The sequence below is a fragment of the Mesoplodon bidens genome, assembly GCF_964165515.1.
Source record: "Mesoplodon bidens genome assembly, chromosome: 15".
In the NCBI taxonomy this organism is placed as follows: domain Eukaryota; kingdom Metazoa; phylum Chordata; class Mammalia; order Artiodactyla; family Ziphiidae; genus Mesoplodon; species Mesoplodon bidens.
The window spans coordinates 27,697,141-27,712,095 of NC_138171.1; the positions used below are offsets into that span (position 1 = coordinate 27,697,141).

Consider the following 14,955-nt stretch of genomic DNA (forward strand, 5'->3'; position numbering starts at 1 on the left):
CATAACCTTTATATCAGCATAAGAATTCTGATGCTACTAATTTATTTAAAATTTATATAAACAGACCCCCAAACCCCATATTTTACAAAGTTAACCCACTGGCTTTTCTACAGTCATTTGGATTATTTAACAAAGGGGAGATCTAAAGATATTTAGTATTCAAGGTTCTCTTACCTTCAGAATCTCATACATGTAAAATCGAATATCATAGTCTGTTAACGTCTGGTACAATTGCTGTTAAAGACAAATGCAACATTTGAGCCATGAAACAGTACTGAAAGGAAGGAAATTTCTCATCCTCATTTGTAGTCATTCAGATCAAGACTGGGCTCATTTACCACTGTTCTAAAATCTGTCTGTTCACCAGTCTCTACTTCTCCAACATAACACGAAAGAGATACTTTGGGTCTTTAACTCTATATATAAAAGTGAAGAATTACTTAAGTTCATATTGCTGAAGCTATAATCTACTTTTGGGAACATACCAACTTACATATGCAACACGCACTGATGTTTTTCATTTACCTCCAGATCTTCTCATAAAACACATGTGGGCAAACACATAGCCTCCTCAGTAGGGAATTAATTCACCTTTGGCCTAGTTACAGGCACTGCAGATCACCAGTTGGTATGCAGATGGATTGCTGTCAAATCTGCTGAGCCAATTTAACAGAACTGTCCCAATTTGAAAGTAAACTCTGAACATGTCATGAAAGTAAACTCTGAACATGTCATGAAAGTAAACTCTGAACATGTCATGAAAGTAAACTCTGAACATGTCATGAAAGTAAACTCTGAACATGTCATGAAAGTAAACTCTGAATATGTCATGAAAGTAAACTCTGAACATGTCATGTATCTTTCCCAGTTTCTAAAGAGTTTCAGACTTAAAAAAAAAAAATGTACATATCATTAAATGGTCAGTGGTGTCCTCTGACAACATTTTCCTTGAAGTTATCATTCTGATTCTAAAACAATTCTTCTTCCTTTTTTCCTCCACTCAGCAAAAGAATTCACTCATTTATTGATACCTAACATTTCTTTTTTAAAAATTTATGTATTTATTTATTTTTGGCTGCATTGGGTCTTCGTTGCTGTGTGCGGGCTTCCTCTAGCTGCAGCAAGCGGGGGCTACTCTTTGCTGCAGTGCGCGGGCTTCTCACCGCAGTGGCTTCTCTCGTTGCAGAGCACAGGCTCTAAGCACACGGGCTTCAGTAGTTGTGGCACACGGGCTCAGTAGTTGTGGCTTGCCGGCTCTAGAGCACAAGCTCGGTAGTTGTGGCGTACGGGCTTAATTGCTCTGTGGCATGTGGGATCTTCCTGGACCAGGGCTCAAACCCGTGTCCCCTGCATTGGCAGGCGGATTCTTAACCACTGCACCACCAGGGAAGACCCATATACCTAATGATACTGGCCTGGTGCAAAGGCAAGTCAAATACCTTTACAAGTTAAAACCCAAGAGAGTGCCTACATTCTTCTGTTGTGCTGGAGTTGAGAATTGCTGAAATTCTCCAGAATTTCCAGAAGTCAGAGATATCTGTTGCAGAGGTTTGCGCTTTACCAGAATTTACACTACCCTTCCCCACCCATCTCTTTTTAAGATCTAGAATCCAAAGCTTCTGAGGAATCCTAAGGTATAAGCAAGCAGTCCTTGCTTTTATATATACACAATACATTTCTTCTTGAACTTTGTCATTTTAAAGAGAAATGTCCTAAGGCCAGATCCTGACTAAACATGAGCTGTTGCTTTCATTAAGTATGACATCACTGGAAACTGTCAAACGAATGGTAAACTGTCAAATGGTGAGAAACAAAAGTACTGGTCATTAGAAAGAGCACTAAACAAATAAAAAGGCAAAATACCAAGATATGGAACGTGAGCATTGTTTATACAAGAGTATGTCTATATTTAAATTTAGCACTGTAAGAGGACTTCCCTGGCAGTCCAGTGGTAAAGAATCGCCTTCCAATGCAGGGGACGTGGGGTCGATTCCTGGTCGGGGAACTAAGATCCCACATGCCTCAGGGCAACTAAGCCCACATGCCACAACTACTGAGCTCGGGTGCCTCAACGAGAGAGCCCACGTGCCCTGGAACCCGTGCGCCACAACTAGAGAGAAAACACACACGCCACCAACTAGAGAAGCCCGTGTGCCTCAACGAAGATCCCGCATGCCACAACTAAGACCCGATGCAGCCGAAAGGAAGGGAGGAAGGGAGGGAGGGAGGAAGGGAGGAAGGAAAGGAAAAAAAATTAGCACTGTAAGGATGAAAAGCTCTTTTTAAGTAAGTTAGAAGGAAGCTCTTCTAACAGTAACATCCCTGAAAGACTTTCTATGTGGTCTAAAAACCCAACAGCTTGAAATGGTTGGTTATATATTATACCTTGAAGTCTGTGTTGTTTACATGTTCAAAAACCAAGGCGGGAGTTCGTGACTAGGGGAAAGAAAAAGAAAACACACATTAGTAACAGCCCTGGAAGCTTTAGTGGGCACAATGTTTGCGGACACTACGTGGTTAATTTGGCAGTCCTTGCCTCAGTAGTAGGAAACCCTCTATTGCTATAAGCCCTCCCCACTCTGATCATCACCACACTTAGGTCATATTGGGGATGGATTTCAAACAGAACACATGGAGCTGAAGTCTCACCAGGCTCTAGGCAGCCCAACAATGCGCCCATCGCCCATCGGCATCGGACCTGAGTTTGCAAAATGGATTAACACATTTCAGTTTCCAGTGCTATCAGTCTCTTAGCCTAGAAGAATAAGAAATAGTCTGTGGGTGGAGATCTCTTTGAAAGAAAGACCCAAGCTAGTTAAGTGGTATAACTGATTAAGCACTTTTAAAGCAGGACTTAATGGTAGAGGGAGGAACAAACAGAGGCCAGTTGTGCTCAGGGTCAAACACCACCTCAGCCCTGGTGGGCCTTACTAGCACCTATTATACTCACCACAGGGTCTTTTACAATGTCTGCCAGTGTGATGATGTTGGGACCACCTCGTAAATTCTCCAAAATCTTTATTTCACGCTTGATTTTCTTCTTCTTTACTGGCTGAAAGGGTAAAAGTACATCATTAAAAAAAATTATTTCAGGATATTTCAACAGGTAATGTAATACATGAATGGCTTACTTATGAGCTCCTTGAAGGAAGGAAATGTGTCAGATTTATCTCTGAATCCCCCTTCTCCTAGCCCTGTACCAGGTACTTTGCAGGTACTTAGCAAATACTGAATTAAAAGAAAAAAAGATTTCCACTCCAAAGACCAAAATTCTGCAGAATTACCATTTAATTCCGATCATCAGTCCTAATGTGTTAACTTTTAAAAACTATACAAACTAGGAATGTAAATGGTAATACTAAGATATATCTAGAAAAATCTTTTTATTAATTAGCATGAAACATGGGGCTCTTTCCATTCCTTTTTCTAAGTCTTATAAACACCCTACAGAAATGAAGGAGATCAGGACCAACAGCAAAGATGGCCACACCATCTTTGTGCAGTATAACCTTTTGGGTTAAATGTGTGCTTAATGTGAATCCTTCTTTCACTGCCTGCTAGCTGTGTGTCTATGGGCAAGTTACATAACCTCTCTAAACCTTTCATTATGGGTAAAACAATCAACAAGAGTACTTATCTCATAATATTATTGCAAGAATCAAATGAGGTACCTGAAAAGACCTCAGAATATGGCTGAGACATAACACATAATATCTATCTAGCCTTATAACCAATATATCCTCCACATTCCTTTATCTTCACCCATCATTTCCCCATCTGCTCTGGTACAGAAATCTCTTTCTTGTTTTTTTTGAGAAGGGCTTTGGTCTAAATGCACCTCCTCTACAAAACCTTCTTTCTAAACAGTCTAAAACAGTGCTGGTCCAAAAGAAATATAATGCAAGCCACATGTGTGTTTTATTTTTTATTGTTTTATTTTTTTGGCCGCGCCTCACGGCTCGTGGGATCTTAGTTCCCACACCAGGGACTGAACCTAGGCTGTGGCAGTGAAAGTGCCGAGTCCTAACCATTGGACTGCCAGGGAATTCCCCACAGGTGTATTTTAAATGTTCTAGTACCCTCATTTAAAAAATATAAAGAAACAGACAAAATTAATTTTAATAATACATTTTAGTTAACAAAAATATAACCAAAATGTTATCATTTCAACATGTAAATCAATATAAAAAATTACTAATGAGCAATTTCATATTCTTTTTTTTTGTACTAGGCCTTTGAAATCTGCTGTATTTTATGCGTACAGAATATCTCAGTTTGGACCAGCCATATTTCAAATGCTCAATAACCACGTGTGACCTGTGTCTGCCACACTGGACCAGGCAATCTTTCCTATTGGTGTTGGTCACCTCAGACTACTGACGCACTGCATACGCTTCTTAGAAACTGTTGTTAAGTATATATCATCTCTTCATTAACAAGACTACTGGTTACTAAACTTTGATTATCAACCTGGGTTTTTAAATATACAAACTGTATAGATCTGCTGAATCAGAATCTTGAGAACAGAGCTGGAGATCTATTTTTAGACACTCCTCGGGTTGATATTCCAGATCTAGGAACTATCAAACAATACTGTATAGACTCTTTTAACCTTTTCTTGAGTCCTAAGCACATGGTACAGCAGGAAGCAAGCACATTATGGAAACAGACTGTGCTCAAAACCTGGCTTTGTAGCTGTGTAGCTTTGGGAAAAGCACTTAAGTGTTTCTGAACTTCACACTTGCCTTGCAGAATTGTGATGTAAATACTACAGCTACAAAAGGGCCCAATGCAAAGTAGACAATCAATAAATGGAAACTGGGAATTCCCTGGCGGTCCAGTGGTTAGGACTCCGAGCTTTCACTGCCGAGGGCCCGGGTTCGATCCCTGGTCAGGGAATTAAGATCCCGCAAGCCATGAGGCGTGGCCCCCCCAAAAATAAAAAAACATATTAAAAGTAAATAAATAAATGGAAGCTGTTTTACTAATAGCGAATTCCACATTTAATTCAATCCATGGCCTCAGCCTTGCTTCTATCAGAACTCACTACACTGGCTAGGAAACAAGCTGATCACAAGTTTTCTATTTGCTTCGACTACCAGTTCTTTCTGATCTGCTGGAGTATCTAGGAGATGTTTCTACTCTCCAGGAACTAATCCATCAATCTCTCTCCTGTTTTCTACTAAATCACTATATCCCAACTGCTGGTTGATGGCAGAAAGCTACTGGTTTACAAAACCTTTATTCTACAGAACCCTTAAAATCTATAAACTTACAAAAGCTAGACAGAGCAGGCAGGTCACTTAAATCCTAATTTAATGTGATCAATGCACATTTTGTCTAATAAATGGGGGAAAATTTAAAAATTTAAATATAGTTATGAGTGAACTTAATCTATAATTATACCACGTAGCTACACAGTTACAGTAACATATACAGTACAGTTAGGAAAAGACTGAGCTAGAAAAAAAAATCTTTCCAAACCACCCATCATTCAAGACCATCAATGGCTCCCAACAACCTAGATGAGATAAAAATCATATTTTTCAAGGCTGGAAGGAAATGGAGATGTTATCTTTTCCCAGGCCATCACTAATTTAATCTCTCTTTCCAAGTTTACTTTCCATGTATGATCACATGACAGCTTCCACATGTAACATTTCTCTCACTTATTTCTTCCTCTTTTCTTAATGTTGTGCATTCTAGATTATGCTTCCCTTCCATGCTCCCATGCACACCAATCCAAATCCTTCTCCCACTCAGGGCCTGAAAACAGTTCCAGGGAGCTTTGCCTAACCATCACTATTCTCTTCTGAACTGTAAGACTCACTATTTATGCCTTCAGATGACTCTAAATAATATATCACCTCAGTCTATCATATACCTTTCCATAGGAATATCATTTTACAATTACACAGAACTTCCGTTTCCAAAGTATATATCTATATACAATTTTGTATTTGATCCTGGTAACTCTCATTTTCACAGATGAACCAATATGTCTTAAATAATTAAAAGGACTACCATGGCTAATTACTTTTAGAGTTTGGATTAGAATCCAAATGTCCCGATTTCCAGCCTAGTTCTCTTTCTACACAACATATAAATACTTAAACTTTGGTTCCCGAAAGGTATGCCAAAACAACCCCAGCAAATTCACATGTGTTCTGTGGGATTTTTAATTTTTGAGGGAAAACGCCAATTAATACTTGCTGTCTGTCAGTTACTGAGTACACCACCAGCCTGAGGTAGTTCAGTTTCAATATTAGATTGCAGTACATTCTCTTTTTAATGGCATATTTTTGTGAAACTGGGTTTTCAGCAGTTGCTGTGACAAAAAGCAAGTATTGTGCAAAAATCAATGTGGAACAGGAAATGAGGCTGCTGGTGTCCAATCTGATTCCAACATTTGAGAAGTTGTGCAGTGACTAACAGGTATACATATCCCAATAGTAATTAATTATGGTTATATAAGAATAAAATAAAATTACTTTTCTCTTTCAACTTATGTGTATAATTTTTTAAATGGCTACCAGTTGAAACATAAATACCTTTTTTAGTTATTTGGACTTAACTACTTAATAAACAAAACTGTATTTCTTTTGGCTTAGGGGTACTGTGAGAGTCACTGAGGCAATATGGGTGCTATAAATTGAGAAAGTCTGGGTCCCTCTGCTTCTCGTGTCAAATATGGAAAAGTTCCTGTGGCAAGGAACTGTATGCTAAGTTCCTGATATATGGCAGTGTACAGTACAGTTATAACTAAATCACAATTTGCATACAGATAGCTCATTGGCCAAATCTGGCCTGCATGGTGTTTTAAAAAACTCGAGCCAACATTTAAAAACCAGGGGAATTAGTATACAAATATAAATGTCTAGCTTCTTTTTGCAAAACAGTACCAAACAACATTAGACTTGCATTGCTGCTGGGCAATCATCAGCTGGAGCTGGAGCACATGCCATAGTACCCATCACTCACATCTTCTAATCATGGGCACTTAAATCAGATTAGCTGCATTAATTAATGTCATCCACCTGTCCTCTAAAAGTCTGCATTTGTGGCTCCTCATCTTTACACAGTAGAGCTAAAAACTCATTGAAAACAGAAGCATGGAATAGAACTAAAAATGTAAGAAATAGGAAATCAGTGTTAGGCAAGATCTAGGACAGAGAAGACTGCATCTTTACTCCCTCCCTCTGCCACAATCTAGCTGTACGATTTGAGTCAAACATTTCTCTTGCTTCAGTTTCCTGATCTGTCAAATGAAGAGAATCTCTTCTATCGACTTCAAAGGAGCAATAAAATCAAGGTGTTAAAGCACTCCGAAAACCCTTTCAAGTGCTACTTTAAAAAAAATTTCTAAACTCCAAAAACCTGTGAAGTTATAATCTCTCTTCTTGTACTTACCTTGAGAATTTTAACAACAACTTTTTCATTATTTGTGATGTTGATGGCTTCAAATACTTCACTGTATTTACCTCGGCCTAACTTTCTAACCAACTGGTAGTCATCTTGATTTCTGGGAACAAAAAGAGTCAGTCACAATGATTTAAAAAGTTCAAATTATCAAGCACTAATTCAACTTACAAAACTATAGCCAGTAGAGTAAAAGAAATAAAATGTATTTCAAATAATTCCCAAATTGGTTTCTTTGTATTTTTTTAAAATTTGGCCAATTTAAAATGTGTGTTCCAAATCCTAGAATTAAAAAATTTAAGACTTTCAGTTATTCTTTCAAATCCCAAGTTGTTCACATCTCTACTGACATACCACACGTAGATAGCTTGTATTGGGGTTTGTTATGTATGTTTGTCTCCAACAACAGACAGCTTTCCCTTGGAAAATAATTTTTATATATTCCTGTCCCTCAGTGCCTGGCTCAGTGTTGGCATCTTACAGGAAGTCAATACAAGAATATTTCATTTCAGCCACACTTCGGGAGCAGCCGATTTTTAATGGGTCTCTTTGCAGATAAGTGGCTTTCAAACATATAGGTCTGACCTCCAACTTGCCCTCCAAAGCTCTGAGGGCAGTCCACGTAATGAAGTTTGCAAACCACGCCACAGATCATGAACCACAGTTAGGTGTCCCTTCTCCTACTTTTACCCATATTCCAAGACTACTAAGCAACATCAGAGGTGAAAAAGAATAAGGGAAATGCTAACGTTTTTCTCCCTGCCTCTGCTTACAACTTAGAGGAATTTGCTCTAAAGAATGAGAGTCTTTTCAATAAGGCCTAAATGCTATTTACTCCTGCTGGAGACACTGAAAATTCAGTGTAAAAAATGTAAAAAATCAGTCATTCATTTTTCTCAAGCAAAAAAAAAAAAAAAAAAAAAGAAAAGTGAATGAACAGAGAAGGTAAAAGGTACTAAGGACAATGGACAATGTAATAATCACGGCAGGTCTAGGGAAGGAAGCTCTTAGCTCTGATCGAGTTCTTTTCCTGTGGGAGGGCACAGAAAACAAATACAAGCAAGCAAACAGCACCACGCCAAAAACTCAAAAGGGTTGTTTAGTGCCATTTAAGTAGAACTAAGCTCAAAGCACTTAAGTTGAAGAGAGTTGAAATGTCTGCAGTAAAATTCAGGTATTCCTAGAGTCCGAAACATGTGATGTAAGAGGAAAATTGTTAGATTATCAATAATGATAACACTTATTGGCACTGTACCATGGTTCTTGATGGTATCTTTGAAGCACACTGTACCTCCTTGTGCAGAGATAATGTACTTACCGTTAAGAATCATGGCCCAATCAGCATTAAAACACACCCTATGACAAATTTTGAAGACCATTTACATGCTATGAAAATCACAAGTGGACAGATATAAAATGTAGTGTATGGGAGCTGCAGCTTTACCAAGCTTTCAAATTGCTATCTTTTGCATTTGAATATCAAAATAATTTTATCACAAAAGGTACGACCTGATCAATTAAATACATACTATGTTGGGACAAGAAATGCAAACATCCAAATGAGACTGCACAGAAAATTAGGAGGGCAAACACAGCTGTTCAGGCAGACTGCAACTGTTCAGGATGGAATTTGGGCTGAATTCCACGTTACACATGGCTAGCCTCATGATAAGGGCAAATGTTTTAAGGGTTTAATTTTGCTTCTCATCAGAAAGAGGACACCTTTCTGGAGAACTGTTTTATCCTTCAGTATCATCATGGGACAACATTCTCTGACCTCAAAAATACTTTATGTAAGAGCCTGGTGTTTTCAAAGTCTCTCAAGTATTAATTCTCACCAAACTGCAAAGCCCTTAGCTGAGCAAGCTAATAGATAACTCTTTGTTACCATACAGAATATATACATCGGAGAAAAGAATAAGAGACCGAAATGTTTTTTAAATGGTAAACCCATCAGAACTGTTAACTGACCAAAGCCAATACCCTGTTTCTTTACTGTAGAAGAAAACAAAAATTGCGTTCGATCTTGAGGTTTGTAACTGTAGTCAGGGAAGCTTCCTGTTGTAAATTACGCAACAAATAAACAAGAGTCAGCCCTTTGGGTGAGTACAGTGAAGTAAACGGAAATTATTACCCCCATTCCACCACATGTGACTCGTAATCCCAGTATTCTCGGGGTCTGTGCGTATTAACATCTGTGTAAACTCTGGCCCTGCTTGGCACGGGTCCCGACATGTCAGACAGGTTGGCGGACAAAGCTGGACTTGACGTTTGGAGAGATGGCAATCACTGTGTTGAGAGGCAGCTGGGGATAAGACCTCGTTTCAGAACTGTTTTCTTCAAACTGCAGAAACAAAACACACAAAGGCCAAGGAACCATTTTTAAAAAGCATATAGGAAGAAAAAAAATCATCCTGAGTAATGGCCTCAAACACACCTTTGGCTCTCCTACATGTTAACCGATGAATATATCCTAACTGTGCCAATCACAGTGTTTCCTGAAACATGGGGAAAAATTAAAACAAAACACCAAAATCCCAAGAAACATACTTAAACCTACACTGGCCCTAATCCTATTCTACAAAGTAGCCTGTTACCTCTTCATCTAAAGTTTGGATGCTCTTTAAAAGATAGCCTAAAAGGGAAGAATGGCATTGTGGATAAGCCCATCAGCACTACTACTATTTATACATTCTACAAAAAGTATTAGCAAGGGATTCCCTAGTGGCACAGTGGTTAAGAATATGCCTGCCAATGCAGGGGACACGGGTTTGAGGCCTGGTCCGGGAAGATCCCACATGCCTCGGAGCAACTAAGCCCGTGCACCACAACTACTGAGCCTGCACTCTAGAGCCTGCGAGCCACAACTTTCGAAGCCCGCGCACCTAGAGCTCACGTTCCACAACAAGAGAAGCCACGGCAATAAGAAGCCCGTGCACCGCAATGAAGAGTAGCCCTGGCTCGCCATAAGTAGAAAAAGCCTGCGTACAGTAACGAAGACCCAATGCAGCCAAAAAAAAAAAAAAAAAAAAAAAAAGTATTAGCAAGAACAGCACTTTCCTTTCAACAGCTTTCTACAGCTCAAGTAAGGGTGCTAAAACACTCTAGAATGATGGCAAAGTCAAGAGTACAAACCTTAGCCTGACTCTAATATTTGATGAAACCAGGAAGAGAATAAAGACTTGTTCTCATACATCAAAGTTCAACGTCGTTTTATTTGGGTAACTTTACATAATAATACGTAGGCCAGTGATCACCATTTGAAAGATACACTTGATTTCATTAAAAAGAAAAAGAAAGAAACCAGTAATTTCCTCCTGATTTATTTAATATAGGAGCAAGCTTAATAAAAACAGGTGGAGGGCTTCCCTGGTGGCACAGTTGTTAAGAATCCGCCTTCCAATGCAGGGGACACGGGTTCGAGCCCTGGTCCGGGAAGATCCCACATGCCTCGGAGCAACTAAGCCCGTGCGCCACAACTACTGAGCCTGCGCTCTAGAGCCCGCGAGCCACAACTACTGCAGCCCGCACGCCTAGAGCCCGTGCTCTGCAACAAGAGAAGCCACCGCAATGAGAAGCCTGTGGACCGCAAAGAGTAGCCCCCGCTCGCCGCAACTACAGAAAGCCCGAGCGCAGCAATGAAGACCCAATGCAGCCAAAAATAAATAAATAAAATTAATTAATTAATTAATTAGAAAATAAGTAAATAAAAAAACTGGTGGAAGACAGTAATATATATTGGCTGAACTAAAGCAGAATTTGATACCAAGGAAAAGCTGGTAAAATTTTAGAAATGTGCTTTCTACCAAATCAGTAAACTAAGTCTCCTTCATGTCTTCCCCGACCACTGCAATCTCGTTATCTCCATTCTCTGAGATTCCTATAGCGTTTGTAGACTCCCTTTACTCTGCATTTAGTTACTAATGTATTGAGGGAACACCTTTCTTCTGTTTGTTTGATGGGACGCTGTCCGATGATGCATAAATCACAGAATAAAGCCAATCATATTTAAACAAAAATATATTGAGTCTCCAGATGTTATAACCTGAGGAAGACACATCACCCATGCATTTTCTGGCCAAGACTGTGTAACCTCAATCTAATTACAAGGCAAAGACAAACAGAAAATGAGGAAGCTTCTATTAAAAAACTCAGGGGTAGGGGGTAATACACTGTGCTCTTTAAACCTGTCAATATTATAAAAGATAAAGGAAGGCTAAAGGGACATGACAACTACATACAGTGTCCTACTCTAGACTGTATCCTGTACTGGAGGGGAAACAGCGCTATTACAAACACTGTCAGATCACGTGACAAAACTGGATTTAGATTAGGTGATACAAGAATGCACTCACACATGATAAATAAAGCCAGTGGGGTAAAATGTAACAGTAAGTAAATCTGGGTAAATGGGGATACAGATGTTTCTTTGTGCTATTTTAGTTGTGTTGAAACATGTATGTTTTAAAATTGTGGTAAAATATACATAACATAAAATTTACCAAAATTAACAATGTTTAAGCATACAGTTCAGAGGCATTAAGTACATTCACATTCTAGTACAACCATCACCACATCCTCCATCTCCAGAAAATTTTCACCATCCCAAACTGAAACTCTGTACCCATTAAACACCAACTCCCTCCTCCCCCAGCTCCTTATACAACCACCATTCTATTTTTCGTCTCTGAGTTTGACTACTCTAGGTACCTCATGTAAGTGTAATTGTAGAATATTTGCCCTTTTACACTTGGCTCATTTCATTTAGCATGTCTTCAAGGTTCATCCATGTTGTGGTATATGCCAGAATTTCCTTCCTCTTTAAGGCTGAGTATCTCCATTGCATGTATATACCACATTTTGTCTATCCATTCATTCATCAAGAGACACCTGGGTTGTTTCCACCTTTAGGCTATTGTGAGTAACGCTGCTATGAACACTGCTGTACAAATATCTTCTGGAGTTCCTCCTTTCAATTCTTTTGGGTGGAACTGTGGATCATATAGTAATTCTATCTTTAATTTTTTGAGGAACCAGCACACTCTTTTCCACAGTGGCTGCATCATTTTATATTCCCATCAGCAATACACAAAGGTTCCAATTTCTCCACATCCTCTCCAGCATTTATGTAATTTTTTTTAATAGCAGCCATCTTAGTGGATATAAAGTGGTATCTCACTGTGGTTTTGACTGGTACTTCTCTAATGATTAGTGATGCTAAGCACTTTTTCAGGTGTTTACTGGCCATTTATTTATCTTCTTTGGAGAGATGACTATTCAAGTCCTTTATTTTTAATTTTTTTTTTCTTTTGCTTGTTGAGTTGTAGAAGTTCCTTATATATTCTGGATACTAATCCCTTATCAGATATGTTATTTGCAAATACTTTCTCCCATTCTGTGGGCTGCCTTTTTATTCTGTTGGTGGTGTCCGCTGATGCACTAAACTTTTAAATTTTGATGAACTCTAATTTGTCTATTTTGTCTTGTTGTCTGTGCTTTTGGTGTCATATCTGTACTATTTTTATTTCTGTCTCTTATAAACTTGAAGTTACTTCCAAGTAAAAAGTTTTTTAAAAATGGGTATAAGAAAACTGAGGCCCAGAAAGAGGAAAATTTACCTATAATCACATAGCTACTTAACAGGAGAGTTAAGGACTGGAAACCAAACTTCTGATTCTTGTGACGATAATCTTTTTTGCCATGTAATCATAAACTAGTTAGATAACAACAGCTAACACCTACAAGCATTCACTACGTGCTTTATGTGAATTATTTCATAACCCTTACCACACAAGGAACTGGTAAGGACAGTTACCATTACCCCCATTTTAAAGATGAGGAAAATGAAGCAAAGAAAGGTTAAGTAACTTGCCAAAGGACACACAGCTAGAAGGAGCTGACGACACTTAACCAGACTACAAAACAGAGGTAACTGTATTCACCTCTCAGGTTTGTGGTGAGGATTCAATGAGCTAATAAGTATGAAGTGTTTAGAACTGTGCCTATTTGAGACCTCTATGAGACTCACAACAATCTACGTGTTCTTTCCAATGTTGTATTTAAGCTGGAGCTTAGCTACTACACCAAAAAGTAAGCCGGAAGAGATGTCTCCTTATGCCCACAATTTCAGCGGCTTAAAGCTTTTAGAGGAAAAGCAAGAAAGACTAGGATGGGGGTTAATGCTATCCTCCAAAAGTGTGACAAACAATGATACTCCGCCCCCCCAGCAATATATGAGATCAAAAGATCCATATGTCTACCTACGAATTCTCCAATTCATAAAAGCCCCTATAACTTGCCTCTGTTCAACTCTGGGGTCCCATATGTATACAACTTAAATGGCCAGAACACAATAAAATCATTCAGATACTTACTAAAACGTGGACCAAAGCCGTCTTTAAAATTATTTCCAAATATTTATTTCTTTGGTTTTATAAAACCACCTGGGTGATAATAACCTAATGTATCTTTACCTAATATCGATTAAGTATAAACACACACACACACCCAAACAAGCAAAAAACCAGAAAGCAGACACTTTTATTGTAATTTTTCTTCTTCCCAAAGAAACAAGGTCATTTGTGCTTTAGGACTGCTGGCTTTTTTGGTGATGATTATCACTGCACTAACAACAGCAAAAGACACTAGGGAGATGGGTAAAGGTGTGTGTAAGTGCGCAAATAGCCAAAACGGTATAGACAACAGCATTAAACCAGCAGAAATAGTCCCAGGAATTTATGAATTTTAACACTACTAAACTCTTAAATTCTTACCTTCTTCTCCGAAACAGTATCTTTCTCTTCAGTCTCTATATTCCTTTATAGGTATTTTATTCTTTCTGTTGATATTCTGTAAGACACCCTGGATCTCAAAGCTCTTCCCCAATGAACTTAAGAAGTTTGTAAAATCAGCACAAATTTAATAAATGGGATTAGATGCAATATGCAATGTGGTGAAGCAAGCAGTGGAGTCCTGGGTTCAAATCCCTGTTTGGCTACAGGACCTCTACTGGGGTTCTTCCAGCTTTGATTCATCACTTATAAAACCTGCCTAACTGCACTTGCAGACTGAAGGGAAGCTCAAGTGAGATGATCTTCCAGAAAGGGCTCAAAAACACTGAACACATGTAAATTATTATTGAATGATTACTATGCCATTGCTCCTTAGTGAAAACTAATAAGCAGAAGCCTAACCTTAAAAGCCTGTGGTCTTCACTCCTAGTTTTCTGCAAAGTACAGAAATTATAGGAGCTGTGGTTAACTCCCAGCCTCTGAGGGCCAACTCATGGGTGGACATGCCATTACAAAATGAGACCTCATTTCTCCGCGGGAATCATCTGACTCACATGGAAAATATTCCCCAACTCCCATTTATTAGCCCATGTATCAATCACACTCTTACCACCCAGTCTTCTGCTCTCATAAGGCCTTGGCATTCTCTGAGAAGCGCAGAGCAAGGCTATTCACTAATGAAACTCCTGAGATTCTCAAGTACTTGTTTGACTGGCCCTTGCAGCTTTGTGCCTCATCAACTGGG

The 14,955-nt window shown here is 38.9% G+C and overlaps 1 protein-coding gene across 7 annotated transcripts in view; it reads right to left on the bottom strand.

Moving 5' to 3' along the window:
• Positions 1-14,955, bottom strand: part of CSNK2A1 (casein kinase 2 alpha 1) — a 57,465-nt gene that overhangs the window by 16,544 nt on the left and 25,966 nt on the right. For 6 of the 7 annotated variants that reach the window (XM_081256560.1, XM_081256555.1, XM_081256556.1 and 3 more), the window contains 5 exons: positions 9,554-9,763; positions 7,411-7,522; positions 2,951-3,052; positions 2,386-2,436; positions 175-234 (listed from right to left, as the gene is read on the bottom strand). In XM_081256560.1, coding sequence (XP_081112686.1) covers positions 175-234; positions 2,386-2,436; positions 2,951-3,052; positions 7,411-7,522; positions 9,554-9,654 — 426 coding nt within the window. In that variant the 5' untranslated portion in view covers positions 9,655-9,763. Of the gene's footprint in view, positions 1-174; positions 235-2,385; positions 2,437-2,950; positions 3,053-7,410; positions 7,523-9,553; positions 9,764-9,856; positions 9,879-14,955 lie in introns of those variants that run through there. The other variant, XM_081256559.1, reaches the window with a different exon arrangement.